At 45.9% G+C, this 15672-nt stretch overlaps 1 protein-coding gene across 3 annotated transcripts; it reads right to left on the bottom strand.

Moving 5' to 3' along the window:
- Nucleotides 1–918: 918 nt before the first annotated feature.
- Nucleotides 919–15672, bottom strand: RIC8A (RIC8 guanine nucleotide exchange factor A). Of its 3 annotated transcripts, none has more exons than XM_085298411.1 (11): nucleotides 15635–15672; nucleotides 14012–14111; nucleotides 10620–10667; nucleotides 7620–8234; nucleotides 6822–6916; nucleotides 5829–5979; nucleotides 4903–4998; nucleotides 4463–4607; nucleotides 4228–4372; nucleotides 3015–3134; nucleotides 919–2135 (listed from the first exon to the last, which is right to left on the bottom strand). In XM_085298411.1, the coding sequence occupies exons 2-11, from the start codon at nucleotides 14093–14095 to the stop codon at nucleotides 2015–2017; spliced, it is 1620 nt and encodes a 539-aa protein (XP_085154537.1). In that variant the 5' UTR covers nucleotides 14096–14111; nucleotides 15635–15672; the 3' UTR covers nucleotides 919–2014. The 3 variants fall into 3 exon arrangements, with proteins under 3 accessions (XP_085154537.1, XP_085154538.1, XP_085154539.1); XM_085298412.1 differs by lacking the exon at nucleotides 15635–15672 and adding an exon at nucleotides 14355–14376; XM_085298413.1 differs by having other exon boundaries at nucleotides 2087–2171.

Here is a 15672-nt window from a genome sequence, read left to right as displayed (position 1 = left end):
TTTTTTTGCTAGTTGCTATGAAGAACAATAAAGGGGGAAAAAAAAGCAAGACAGATGCAGATTTGGCCTAAAAATTCTAACTGTGATGTACTCGTTAGTCTTATGACAGAAGCCTCTGTGAAGCTTACTGGGTCAGTTTTACATAAATATTGTATACACCCCTGAGAGACCCTGGAACTTTAATCACAACTGCTAAAAAAGTTCTTAAATCACTAAAGATTTGATTGTACATCTTCCATTTAGGAAGTGTACCTTCAGTTTTTCTCCTTGCTGAGATGACCTTTAGAAAATAAGCACAGATTCATAAATACATATATAATATATGTATATGGAGAGGAACAACTACAAACTCTCAGATCTCCCCGCTGTCCTCAGCTGCACAACTGCAGCCTCACCCAACCCAGATTTTCTGGGCATCTGCTATGGTGCCCCCTCACACAGCCTGAACAGTCTGCCTAGCCTTTCCCCCAGAACCCAAACCATGCTGCATTTTTCAACTTCTCTGGCTCACAGCAAATGAAACCTCAGCAGACCCACGCTGCAAATCCCAGTGTGTGCAATTTTCAACCCTTAAAAAACATTTACAAAGGAGAAGCAGAAGCTCACAGGACTGTTCATGTTGCAAGGTCTGAGGGGCAGAGTTAAAATTAAGCTTGAGGAAATGTTAAGATTGCAACATATGTGCTTGATTTAACTTTGGTTGCTCTATTTAAATATATTTGGTGGTGGTGAGGGGACGGTGAAATTTTCTGGCTTAGCACCAATTTCATGCTATAGTTCTACCTCCTAAATAAAACTAGAGCTCAGGGTGATCAGTGCAGAACCATTTGCTCATCCAGGAAAGGGAAGAAAGGGGGGAAAGCAGTGTTTCCTTACTTGTTCAGATTATGAGTTAGATGAATCACTGGCATACAACTATTTGTCAGAAGGTTTTCTTTATTCTAGCATAACTTCTGCATTCCTATGTGTGCTAATAAGTTTTGGTACATGACAGATCAGAGGATTTTCTTTTAAATCATTTTTCTTTAAAAAGGGAAAAAAAAAAGACAAATCTAAACTGCAGCAAAGGACAGGATCAATACCAGCCCCCAGCCACAACAAGAAATATATCTGTGGGAAAGCCAAGGCAGATGAGGAGGCAACATACAGCACAGATTCTGGCCTTTCATTTCGAAAGGGCAATAGACAAAGGCTAATGCGGAAATGAAACTCAATGGTAACAGAAACATTGCACAGTGCCAYAGACTAGGTATCAGAGTGTTTCTGCCAGCCACTTGCAAGTTTCTCTCCTGTGGTCAACGGGAGTGCTGGAAGCTTCAACCAAGAGCTTCACTTGCCTCCCCCYGTGCGCATGCTGGTCAGTGCAGTGCACCTGCACTCACACTCATTGAGTCCACACTCGCACTCCTGTGTGCGCAGACACCACCACACATACAGCCGTTCGCAGAGCACACACGTACAGGGATCTAATGAAATGCAGGTACTACACTGAGGCACCCACWGCCATGCCCTCTCCAGCATCTGCAGGGGATAACCACTTACACCCCTCTCACGGAGCCCACGCTCTCATGTGCATTCCTGGAGAATGACTCCCCCGTGTAACCATGTAGAGACGCGCACACTGACATGTAGCCTCACGATGCTCCACAGATTACTGAACATGTTGATGTGACACAAAGACCCCCCCCACCCATCTTCCCAAATATCACATATGAAAAGAAAAAACCTAATGGAAAGTCCTGGAAGCAGTTTGGACTCCGTAATCCTCAAGACTGTTGAGAGGAGAGACCAAGGTGGAGCCAGGCCATGAAGAGCCTCTGGAAAGAGGTGGTTGTAGARATGGGAGGGAGGCAGGGGGGTGTTCTTCATTGTGGACTGTGAAGGGTCCAGGCAGGATTCAGATCCCACAGGGAGAGTCCTGGCCCAATACTAGCCTCCAGGTGCAGCACCAGTTCTGGAGGGAGAGCAGATGGAGGCTCCCCAGTCCTCTGGGGGTTGGGGCAAGAGGTCGATATCAGTCCAGCCCCAGGTCCGAGTCGGACGATGACCTCTCGTCAGCCATATCACGGATGGTGTTCTCCATGGGGGCGAGGTTGCCACTTGGCGTGATGCCCATTGGTTGGATGACTTGCTCTCTGCAACCAGGGAGAAGGGGGTAAGGTTACACAAACCTGCAACAGACACCACAGAACATGCTAGACTGTCAGAAATGCAAGGGTCCAAGGTACTGCCACAAGGCAGCCCAGGAGAAGCCTGGGCCAGCTTGGAGTAGAGTGAGTATTCCTTCTTATATAGATGGGACACAGCTATATCACTGACACTTCCAGCACTATGAGGCAATAGCTGGAAACACAAGCCACTGACACTGCCCTTCTCAGTTTCCCTGGAAGAGGTTCGGGCTTACGTCCCATTCTGTACAGTGTAGGGTTGCCAGAGGAAAATTAGCACTGGTGTTGGACTCCATTCCTCTCCCTCCACCACGTATGCTGGAAATATATACATTAAATCTACAATGCTTTTCCTTCCCATGCTTGGGGACAGTCTGAACTCAGTCAGCAAATCCTAGGCCTCTATGTGTGGCACCTATTAATGATGCAAGAGAAATGATGGGAGAAAGCATTCCCGCAGGGAAGAGGAGGACTTGGCTGCACCAGTTGCCATCTGTCCCCAAAGTGCTACTTCCTACCCAGCAGGCTTCTTTTGTTACCAAGTGCCTGGCCAAACCTGGTGATGTGATGGCTTTTAGAAACAGTGCAGACACATAAGGGTACTTTGTGGTAACATGCTGTCATGACAAAGAGGTTGCTGTGGGCCTTGCAATGCCTTCCCCAGACGTGAACATGGTTTAGCTTAAAGAAAATGAGAAATATTCCCAGAATATCCCCCMCACACACTCCTATGTCCTTTTGGTTTGTGATGGCCTTGGAAACACATTCAAAGAGCAGTCTGTGGTAAGTGTAAGTCAGACATGCAGGCGCTAATAAAAAGACAAGCATGTACAGTTTTCCTAGTACCTGGACAGCTTGTCAAACATGTTGACTAACTTCATGGCTTCATATTCCTTCTGCTCTTCAGTCATCCCTTCCATGGGGTTGGGAAGTTTCTCCTCAACACGTCCTGTCACAGGATTAATGCTACAAGAACAATGAGACCACGACAAAGGAGGGAGGTAAAACAAAGGTGAGAAGACAGCTCTCTAAAAAACAAAAAACAAAAACAGCAAAAAAATCCCAACAACAAAACCCCAGGCTTACCTATACTGAGCAAAGAAACACAACAGTGGGGCTGGTTATCACTGCCRCAGCAAATGATGACCCCCTCGTTCTGCTGCACAGATTAGCCCTGGCACTAACGGAGTGAAACAATGTGGTGCTTCCGGTTTCTTTCTCTATGTCCCCCCCACAGTCCTCCTTACAAGTCCTTCCTATTTCTCTGGTGTGGGAGACATCCCTATCCTGTCCACTTCCACAGTGTGGTTTTAAACCAGGTGCCCAAGGAGCAATGCCACTTCTTCCCTCTACTTTAGTCAGGAGGCAAAAAGCCAACACAAAGAAAGATAAAACCTGCAGACATTGAGCTAGATATGCAAAAAGAATGGGAGATCCAAAGCTAAGCACAATTCTGGAGCTCTCTCTCCACACACCTCACCTGCAAGTTACCACCACCCACCAGCAAGCAACAAAGAAAACCAGCTGATATAGGGGATCCTGAGGCAGAGAGGGGCACTTTCAACCCTGCTGCAAGAACGAACCACCCTTACCCCTTATCCCACTGCGTAAGGGAAGCCTGCCTAACTCTGCACTGAGGAGCTGCAGAGAAGCCAAAACCAGATACACAGATAATGGATTAAGGGCAGATATACTGCCATGTACACCGTGAACAAGCCTGGTACAGAATGGACTCTGGCTGAAAGAACCCACTTTGCTCTAGAGTCTGTGCCCAGCTGTAGGGACTGGATATATCTACTGGTGACCACCCACATCATGAGCAGCTCTGCCATAGAAGAATTAAATCAAAAAGAACAGGTAAAAATGGTGGAGCAGGAAATTAAAGCTAAGAATGAAACTAGTAAGTAATAAGTGATCTATGTATGTGAAAGAGGAGGAGAATGTGAGTATAGCAGGGATACGGCAAAGGGGCAGGTGAAGACAAAGGCAAAGGGGACAGAGGAGTGAGAAGGAGGTATAGGAAAARGAATGCTATGGAGGGGGAAGTGGAGTTCTTTACTTGGGCTTTGCTTCTTTGTACTCCTCYGTGTCAGTGTCTTCATCCTCCGAGTACTCTCCCTCTTCCCGACCACCAGCCATGAGSCCTCGTGCTGCCAGAAGCCCAGCTGCATTCCCATAACCTGTGTACTTCACAAACCGTGACACTGCCAGGAAAAGGAGAGAGAAACCACTACRTGCTTTCCCTTATGCCTCCCCAGCCCCAACTCTGCGTACTCCTGCACGCAGCAACTTACCACTCTCCTTGCAGAGCACAAAGAGGAACTCTGCTGCACAGTGCTTCACATCAGTGTCAATGTGGGTCATCAAACGCACCAGCTTGTTCCGCAGCGAGTTCCCCACCTCTGGCCGATTCCTTACATCCCGRAGAGGAGGCAGCACCTGCAAGGCCACAGGAAGGAGCAATCAGTGGAGCTGGAACAGCAATTGCAGGTCAGATGGGGGGGGGAGGAAAACAAACATGTGCATTTTACAAATCAGCTAAACCGAATAAATCCAGGAGGCAAGGGAGATGTGGAAAAAGACACTATAGCTACCAAAAGCCTCAAACTCCCAGATGTCAGAACCTTAGCTGGGGAGAGAGGAGGTCTGTTTGGAGGATGGCAATGCTCAGGCAGTTTGCTATTCTCTCTCCTCCATGCAGCACCACTGGACTTAGGGCAGAACCCATGGTTACCTTTGCCTTCAGGAACTTCCTCGTCTGGCGATGCACTCGGGCACTCTCAGTCAGCAGGTTTAGTACAGGGGTCAGATTCTCCTTCAGCTTGTGTCCCTGCAGAAGTGCCCACAAAATAAAATGTCACCCTGAGCTCAGCTTGTCTGGTGAGCAATGAGGATCATGAGAGAACAGACTGGCAGGGAAATGGATGGAAACTGAGGCTTTCCAACCTCTGCAGCAGGAGCTTCCAGTGCTCAGTCATTCCTCAAACAGCACGGCTTTCTGAGCCCTGCTCTATGGCACAGCAGTACCGGAAATACTCCTGTAGGGCATCCAGAGCAGAGAACTCTAGTAAGACTTGGAGGCCCTTTGGTGTAACACTGGAGACCAAAAACCACAGCCAGTTTGAAAATACTGCAAAGTTTGTCTTCCAGAAGCACTGGAACAAAGGGGCACAAGGGGCTGCGGAGGAGTCCAAGGAGGTAAGGGGTATTGGTAAATGCCAGCCCTCAGTCGGTCAGGGGAAAGTCAGGCTAACCTGTCAGTCAAACAGTTTGGCTGAAACCAAACAGTTACTGTGCTCATGAGATCATCGATGAGTTATCTGAAACAGAGTACTTGCATTTTATCATCCAGCTAACCATCTGCTGCTCAACCAATCTCACTACTCATACAGTCCATAAAGCAATGACAGTCATCTTCCCAGCTGACAAACATTATTTTAATCCTGCCATCTATATAGGTTTTTTTCTCTGCTAAAAACTGCTACTTCTATAAAGGAGTATCTCCAAACTCACCAAGCTTTACTGGTGCTTCTGTGATTTTGGCATGATGTGTTGGTGCTGACCTTTTTAAGGTTAAATGTAGGATGAAGGAAATGTATCCTGCAATAAGTTTGTAAAAATGAGCAGTGAAGAACTCCACACAGCAACCTCTCAACTTACCCTGTCAAGACGTCGCTCTAGGAAATCCAGCAGAATGCTGACTGCATCCATATTGACACCCATGTACTCAAGCGAGCCTGGCCGGACTTTTGGGGTCAAGAGGACGTCCAGGCATTTCAGGGGCAGGTTGCCCAAAAGGTTAACTGTATGGCTGGATATATGAAAGAAGCGAACACTTAGTCAGGAATCTTTGTTCACAGAAATTCTTCAACTACCCAGGAAGACAGGTTCATTAATAACTTCCAGCAGTGTGAGGACCCTGAGGTCATACCAAAGCTGTCTCTGGCCTGGCTCTCAAGCTCCTCACACGACTAGAACTGCATAAATTAAACTGCTTTTTGGATGGTTGGAAAAATATGCTAGGAGTCCAAAGGGGCTTCAGCAACAATTGAGAAACAATGAATCATAACAGAGGCCAAGCAGAACCCAACCTGGGCAGTTGCAGGTCTGTCTCTAGGGTCTCCCCCTGTATCACTCATTCCCACTTTGATGGTCCATGCAACACATTAAAAGATCCTTCAACTTCAATCTCCTCATGGACAGRATGATGTCACCTGCTCAGAGCTTACACCTGTGGACCAATACAGCTCAGCAGTGTGACACAGGCAATTTTCTCAGCATGACTCAGGAGACAGTCAGTTAATTAAGGTCAGCTCAGTGACTGTTTAATTAAGGTAACAAACATCTGCTCTGGCAAGTTGCCTGCTAATGCAGGTGGAACKGTGGAAGAGACCTTATGCGGGATACTGAATATGACCCTTGGTGTTGGGCAATTAATGAACATAATTTGAGTGTGCAAAGGGCAGCACTATTTCTGAATTCTAACAACATGAGGAACCTGCAGACCAGACCAAAGACGCCTGTTTCCTAGCAGTGATCTTAGCAACAACCAAACAAGCAAAGGATGTTAATGCCATAGTCAGGCAGCACCTGTCTTGGGGGGACCCCAGGTCTGTTTTTAGGGAAGGCATTATCTAGTTATCTAACAAAGACCTGTGGAATTCCTCTGTCCGGTCCTCTCCATCAGCAGAGATCATGAGGCAGTGGCGCAGGAGAGCACCCAAGTGCCGGTACAAAGCAGCATCTTCCTGTCCCCAAAAACAGAAAATGAAAACTTTCATGAGGAAAAGGAAACGTTTGCCTACATCCCCCCACCTCCTAAAGGGGGAGTCTGCTCCCTCTTTAGCCCATAGCCCTATCCCTCCCTCCAGCAACCTAAGAATAGGCACCAGAACATTCAAGCGGAAATACCCTCCAAATCTTTCTTTTGCTACCAGTCAGCACAGTCTTCCTCCTACTTTATACAGTTCCCACTCTTCAACAGTCAGCTAAGGACCAGAAGAGGCCAAAGACTGGCCCACAGATTTGCTAGCTGTATTCTCCATGACACCTTCCTTTGACCCTGTTCAGTAGGTGAGATGCCACACCTGAAAATGAGTTCTTTGGGGGCTGCACTCTCCCAACTGCACAAAGAATCAAGTTATTAAAAAGAAAAAAAAAAGAAAAAAGAAAAAAACATCTTCAAAGTAAATTTTAATGCTGTGAAAGTATTAAAGTTTAACAATGCATCGGATAGAGGCAGTGCTCCAGCGATGAAGGGTCAGACACTCCTGTCTCTTGCTACCCTTACATGTAACTGTGGTCCAGATCCTAGGGGCTGCACGGCAGCCAGTCTGTAATAAGAGGAAATACCAAGTGGAGGAGGAGAAATAGAAAATGAAAACCACACACACACACACCATAGCCTGGAGAAGCACAAGTGCGGAAGGATGGAACACCCAAGGAGCTTACCTCATCCACCTCCCTCTTGCTGGAATCAAAGGTGATATTGAAGAGCACTTTCAGGATTTCCATTGCTCGCTCTGTCTCCTGCCGAGGCAAAGGTGGGAGAAGTCCCTCCTCGGTGGCAACTTCATATGGATCAATCCACTTCACACCAAGGGTTAGCTCCAGGGTATCTGTCATCAGGCTGATGCCCCTGAGCTCTTGGGCTAGCTGCTGCCGGATGTCCACTCTGAGTGCTGTCAGTAGGAACAGGAGACGCAGGTCAAAGAACTTGACCTCGTGAGGAAGGTTTCTCTCGTTGTACAGTTTGATGCGCTTGGCCAGTCCCACCACTAGCCGGGCTTCAGCTGTCAGCTCCTGTGCCCTTGGGCTGCTGAAGACAACGTTGCAGAGACATTTTAGGGATTCCAGGATTACATCCAAATCTGGGACCTCTCGGATGAGCTCCTCCGAGTAATCGATGCCAGCATGCCTGGAGAGGGTCTTCAGGCCTTCCTTGGTGGTGAAAGGGTCAAGGCAGTATTTGTCCCGGGACAGAATACGGATGCTTTCTAAACATGTGACCTGGCAGGATGGCTGAAGCTCTCTTTCCAAGAACTTGATCAGCAGCTGGGCCATTTTCTGTGCAGAAGGAAACAAGTAATGCCTCATGCACCAACAGTTAACAGCACTCCCTCACATACAGAAATAATGTTCACCTCTTCARGACAGAGCATTATGTAGAGATGGGCCTGCTACACAGCCTAGATTCAGATGTGAACTCAGCAGGACTCGGGAGTGTTTGGCTCTGGCATCTGATTCTGATCCAATACAAGAAACAACGCCCAGCAAGACACAAAGAATGGCTGGCAAAGGATATCAAATGTAACGTGAGAATATAAACACGCAACCAATACTGACCAAGTGAACTACTGGTCCCTATGCTGAGCTACAGGAGCTGACCATACTGCTCCTTGCAAACATTACACGTTTTAGTGTCATCCATGGTTATGCTGGTTTAGGCTAACGTGGTTTACTTGATAGGTGCAATAAACTAAGGGAGAGCAGGGTGAAAAAGTCTCTTGCTCTTCATTGAAGCCATGGGTAACAAGCAGCTCAATAGCAGTTGTCTAAGGCTCTGCACCCAAAGCCTTGAAGTTAGGGAGGTATCTGCTTTTAGTGTTCCAGAAACAGACTGAAGAGATTAAGAGAGATGTATCAGAAAAATGCTGAGAGAGGGGAAAAAGGACCTAACTTGGTTGTGAAGAGTGTGGGATGCCCTAAGAAAGTGAAAAGACTTCAGAAGATTTAAATAAGAAATACTGCCCTAATTCTCAGTGCTGCCTGGAGATCCAGACCCTCAGTAGGTACAGACTGGCAGAGTTCCAGTAGCACCAGTTTACAACTCCTGAAGATCTAATCCTTTTCAATTAAGAGTATTTCACGTGATAGCAAGTAGTGGAAGAGCAAAGGTAATGCTTCACACAGCTAGGACAATCTTTGTTCTAACTAAGTATAGTAATACTCCACATTACACTAATAACCGTTCATTACCCATTGCATAAACAATCACACTATGGAGAGAAGAGATCTCTAGATCACTCTAAGACAATACCATGTAAGAACGCATGTTTTCCCATACATATTAAGGGGAAAAAAAAGTAATCAAAATACCAATGATTACAGGGTTTGCTATAGCTCAGTAATTGGCTTACCACAGCCTAATCAATGATAGTTCATCACAACAAAAAGGACTGAGGACAGGAATGAAGGAACTACACATTTCAGTTCTTAACACATGGCTGGCAGAACTGAATGAGCTTTACCCTCTTCACATCCCTTGCCACATACTCGTTTTCTCTTTCTAGCAGTCTTCACCAGAGAATTTTGCCTGCATTAGTGAAGTATGTCTCACAATCAAACCCTTGAGAAGTGAGAAAGTACAGTCATTCCTTTTCTTCTTCTGTATGAGGAGACTGAGGTGCAGGAGTAAAAAAAGGATATAAGTGACCAAGGCCTCTGACTGAGGCAGACTGAGTTTTCAGAGTGTGCACCCCAGGCTAAATCTTCAGAAGAACTGAGCACTAGGAATAAGATGTGATACTCAATAGATATTTCATGAGATAGACCCAAAAAAGTGAAGCACCCAAGGCTACGTCTGAATTCATGGCCCATCTGGCTGTTCTAGCTCAGGAAGTCAGTGACTAGCAAAGCAGGGTACTCAGATCTTCTGAGACCTAGTGCTGCACTTCAGGCTGTAGTTGGAAAATACTTTATACTAATGTTAGCTGGCACTGAGAGAAGAGGTCCCTTTCTCCAATCTGGTTGCCTAGTCCATGCCTACTCTCACTCTACTGCTATGCTAGCACAAGCATTAGGGCAATCAGCCACTGAAATGGACCACAAAACTGATCCAGATGAAAAGCAATCCGGGGGGGGGGAAGAAAGTTATTCTTTAGCCAGATCAGCCCACCGAACACATTCAGTGTACACCCATGCAAAGGTCTGTCCTGGCATGAGAGAGGGCCTGCTACAAGAATGGACATGAACAGTCAGGGGCATTTCTTTCCACTGAGTGCCAAATTATGCCATCTTAAAGCATTTGTCAGTCTACAGCCTTAGTTACACCCTGCAGTTAGCTCACAGACAAAGCGCTTACCCACTGAAGGCCAGCATGCTGCTATAATCTTTGCATAGAGAAGTCATATCATTTAGACACACACTTTTTATATACCTGTGGCTGAGACTACGTGCATCACTGAACCCCAAGGAGTCACTACGGCAGGGAAGATGCTGACTTTTATCCTAAAACATCATCTACCGATTGAAAGCAGAAGCCAGATGCTTTGTGCACCCCATTCCCTAGCCAAATACACCCTCAAATTCGTGGGGGGGGGGGGGGGGGGAACACACCACTGATTTCTTTCCCTCTGGAATTTGCTGCCACCAAATCCTACTGCACCCAAGCAGGGAACAGCATCGGATCTATCTACACAGCTAGAAGACGAAACCAGAGAGAATGCTTACCTTCCTCTCTTCCCGCTCCTCATCATCAAAGGTGAAGCACTGAGATTTCTGTGAGGGCAGAAAAGAAACAATCCAGTTCAAGCAACAGGTTAAGAACCTGCAGAACTGTTGCACCCCCACCAGGAAAGGGTCATTCAGCTGGAAAGCAGCAGGTCTAAAACACACTGGCAAAAATAAGCACATCTTCTCAAGGACAGTCCTTACCAGCAGAGTGGCAGATAATCATCATGGCAAGGAGAGCCAAAGCATTTACAGAGGTCTTAGATAATCACAGGATTTGTAGCAAGCAGTGGAATTTCTTGAGAAATCAGACAAGAAAACTTTCCTATCATCAAGGTTTGAGCTTTCCTCATGCTTTTTATCTCCAAGATAATAATTCTTTAAATAACTCAAAATTATGTGCTTCAAAACTAGTAGGAATGACTCTAGCTTGAATTGCACCCATACTGGCCACACTGAAGTCTGAAATGCTTTTATTGACCAATATCCCCACTACTCTGGAAGCTCCTGGCTCTCATTTCAAAAACACTTGCACTTTCTTACTGGCTCTACAGTGGAGGCTGAATGCCACAGGCCAAAATTGTGCCCACCTGACTGAGGGACTTTTTTTAAAAAATACTGCAGGAGTTAAGTATGTATTCATCACAATCCAAACATACTGTAGTATTTTGTAAATCCTCTGCTCAGTGTCACCTCAGCATATCCCAAGCTGTGCCAATACATTTTTCCCCTTGAAATTTATTGTTCCTTTTCCTGAGTGAAAGAAACTACTGTCCCCTTGTTATTTGCACACAGATCCTTGTGTTATTCATTCCCACAGTGTCTGGAACTATAACTATAACTTTAGCATAGGTAAACACCCTTCTCCACATGGTGTCTCACAGGGTGTGCTTTAACACCTTGTGTTACTTTGCATCAGTATTGAGCTTGAACTGCACTTGAACTCCACAAAACGTGCACAGATATCCTTCATCAACTTTGGCCGCTATTTTGAGGGGTAAACAAGTTCATCGGGAGTCTTTGGTGTCTTTCATACAGCTCTTCTATAGGCCAGACTTCACAGCAAGTACTGCAAGGAATGTATTGCTAATAGCAGGCATACAGACAGCTTGCTCCATCCTGAATTCATCTTTTTGCTTCCAAGCGCACTTCTGGCAGAGAGTTCCACAGATCAACAATGCAGTGTGTAAGAGCTTTTCCTTTTATCCAGTGTACTGTCTCACAAGTCATTATCAGGAACTATTATCAGATTGCCTGCGTTAAGACAGTCCCAGAGCTTTATCCACTGTGGTTTTGTGGAAGAGAAAGGATACAGAGGGTCAATATGTATACAGATAGGTAGAGGTTGATGATATAATGATATCCACAACCTCCACCATTTGCTTAACACTGCCCGTCACCTCTTCTGCCAAATTTTATTGTGCAGATGYGTTTACAGAGCTGTTTATTAAAGATAATTAGTCTTACCACATCATTCTTATACTCTGGACTAATTCTTCTCTCAAGTGATTACAGTTCACAAAGATCCCATCTATACATCTGAATGTATCACCTTATGGTATGTATCATCTTATGGTTCTCCTGCCCTTGAGTTGCTCAGTTGTCTAACCGTATCTAATGTCCTGCTCAGCGAAGTCAACAACTGACTGCACTGGGCTTTTGGAAGTCACAGGTGTTCCTTGTTAGCCTTGACTTATTCAAATACTCTGCAGGCATAGTCTCCTCTTTTGTTCACCACTTTTTTTTCCTCCTTTTATGCACAGCCAACTCCTGGCTACTTTTAAGTAGATGGTACAGTTTGCYGATTAACTGTGTCACAGCCACTAAGATCACTGGGCTGGCTTTGGCTTTTTTTGCCTAGAAAAAGAAGGAATGGATAAAGCAATGCAGAAATGCCAGTTAAGAAACTTCAGGTGCAGAAGTAGTACAGCTGTATTCCTCTAGTGGTGTGTCGGGGCTGGCCTCTCATGCTTCAGTTCTATGAGATGATATGTGAGGCTGTGGCACCACGTTACAAGGAACTGGTATTTCAGCCTGCAGAGCTAGGTGCTCTGAAGACAGCCATGTCACTTGTTCTTTTCCTTTCCTATTACATCCTCTTTGCAGGTTCCTGCCACCTCATTCGCATGTATTGCTGCAATACCTGTGGTTTTGCTTCAGTTGGATTATCCTCCTGTATTTTATTCCTGGTAACCAGGAATTGACTGTGTACWACAGCTAACTGTATTCCAAAAATATATCCAGAAAAGGATACAGTACCATCAGTTTTTGCAGTGAAAACTGATGCAGAGAAATTGCTTAGTTTATTTGCAGTCTCATATCCTCTTTGCTCCATTTATTCTAGACTGACCAGCAGAACTATTGACAGTCTCACAAGTTTCCTACACTTGATACACTGACAAAAGATCCAACTGGAGGAATTCTGCTAAGAACATCTTACTTTGACGCCTCAAGCTGGTTACACAAACTCCTGCTTTGCTCTCCCGATTTCTTCGGCATTACATTCACTGTAGGTGATGTTAATCCTGCTGACACTCTTTCTAGTGGGGAATCTACTGCTTCTTAGCTCTGATTTCCAGTATTTCAAAAGTGACTGCTTGAAACAGTTGCACACTTTCCCCCTCGCACACTTGTGCAAGATACTCATTTTTTTTTCCTTGCTTGCTTTCTACCTACTTAAGAATGGTGCAGAATGAGTCATGTAGATCAGCAGGCCAGCCCTACCCTGGTGGAAATCCTCTGAAAGAAATTTCCCTGACAGCTGGAGTCTATTTCAAAAGAGAACTATCCTCACAGATCATCTTTGCTCCTTTAGGGCTAGAAACGCTTCTGTTTCTGCTTCCTAGCCATTCTTCTCATAGCCCATATTCATTTTTTTATCCTTTTCTTATTGTTAAGTTTCAGATCAAGCAACTAAACCTAATTCTAGCAGTCCATCCATGTCCATCTCTAGGATCTTTTACTTGCAAATCACAGTTAACTATTTCACCTACAGCTCCTTCCTAGGCCTCAGTTCTATTACCTCCAAACTTTGCTTTAATATAAGAGCTCCTCCTACTTAGTATTCACGCTGGTGTTTATTTCTCTACCATGTTTTACTTGGACTCTGGATGATAAAAAATGCCTTCTATGTGCTTTAATTCCAGTATACCAAGGAAACAAGATATGCTGCTCAGTTGCTCCCTACTGAAACACCAAGCATGAAATTGTCTGCAAGCAAAAGATGAAGCAATCTGTAACATTTTTATGGCAGTAATGCAGAGACAGATGCGCTTAGAGGAGACAGACGGGTGACAGTCGGATGCCACAGAAATTCCACAACATGGCCACCCTGCTTCTAGGCTTGTAAACAGAAGAAGCTGATGTCAGGCAGTGGTTTGATATTCACTCACCTCTTGGTTGTAGATCTGAAGCACCTTGAGAACTGTGTCTTGCTCTCCGCTTTCCACTGTGGCTACCACAGTCCTCAGCTCCATTATCTCACCAGCTCAGCTACAGAGGGAGGCAAAATAGACAGGAAGGGGAATGAGGGAACTTCCAGGACTCTTGGACAATGCTGATGCAAAGGGACCTTGATACAGAGAACTGAAAGGGAGTGAGAAAGTGGTGGGGAAAGAAAGAAGGGAGGAATAAAGGAAACAAACAAACAAACCAACCCCCACAAAACAAAACTCCCAAAACCACAAGTGAGATTGCTACTCTGCTGCATCCATAAAAGCAGAGCACATGGATAACCTAAGTAAAACTGGGAGCTAGCTTCTCTCTCTCTCTCTCTCCTGCTAATCCTTGTCTTCCTCTCTTTGCTTTCCAATGTTTGATGCATGCCCTCCCAGTACGGCACTCAGGAAAGCCTTCCCCCCACCCAGCCAGAGGATTAACATAGAACAGATAACACCAGTTCCCTGAAATAGCTCTGCCTCCTCCTCCACTGGCTGTCCTGATTTCTGTTACTGCCCAGGAGGAGGAGGAAGGGGGGGAGAAAAAAAAAAAAACACACACACACACACACACAGAGAGAGAGAGAGAGAGAGAGAGAGAGAGAGAGAGAGAGAGAGAGAGAGAGAAACACTCCAACACTCCTGTGGAGTGGAAAGGGACGGAGAGGAAAGCAAGGCAGATAGGCAAATACCTGGCTCACTTAAGATGCAGCTGCCTTTTAAGGTGGTGAAAATGAGTTATTTGCTAGAAATCATTAGGATTTTGTTGCATTTGTCTGTGCTCTGGGGCACTCGGTGCCTGTATTTCAGGAGACTATGGCAGAAGCACTGCATGTGCTATAAAAATGCACACCCGGACAACTGCCGGCCTCCACGGCTAGGATCTTTTTATCACTGCAGAAAATAACATGCTTCAYGGCAACAATGTAAATGAGCAGATGCACACACATGTGCAGGTAATTATAATTATTTTAGGAAYGGGCACAAGTTTAACAGCCCACGAAGCTATGCTAGGTTACAGTGCTGAGAAGCATCTTCTAATAACGGAAAATCTAGCACGTTTACATACAAACACGAGCTAGCACGTACGCTTAGATCCCGTGTAKCTACGTGTCTCGTCCTGCAATATTACTCAGCACTGGTCACACGTAATTTCAAAACACGGCTCTAATCCTGGAGTTCCCTCTGCCCCGAGAGCCCCCAGGAGACCGCGTCAGAGCACCGGGTTATCCCTTCGCCTTGCCTCAACACAGCAAGGAAGGGGCTTCCCGGGGAAGCCCTGGGTTTGGGGAGTCTTCCCATCATAAATAAACAATAATAATAAAAAATCGGAGCACAGCACTGTTCCCGCAGCGCATTCACTCCCCAGTGTTATGCGACTCAGGTGCTCCGCGGTTTTGAGGGGAGCAAGGCCAGCAGAGATCGCAGCAGTCCCTGTTTTCGTTCCACRTATTTTTCCTTTCTTTTCCACTCCCCCCCTCCATCTCCCTCATTTCTTTTCAGATCTCTCCATAGCATTCTCGCGCCTTTCCAAGCCTCTTCGGCCCTAAAGCGCGCCGCACGTGTGCCCGGCCTTACCTACGGCGAGCGATCCCGGCGGCACGACCGCGGCGCCG

This window comes from Rhea americana, unplaced genomic scaffold (assembly GCF_003343005.1).
Source record: "Rhea americana isolate MKP2758 unplaced genomic scaffold, rheAme1 scaffold_139, whole genome shotgun sequence".
Lineage (NCBI taxonomy): Eukaryota > Metazoa > Chordata > Aves > Rheiformes > Rheidae > Rhea > Rhea americana.
This window is presented reverse-complemented; position numbering and strand designations above follow the sequence as displayed.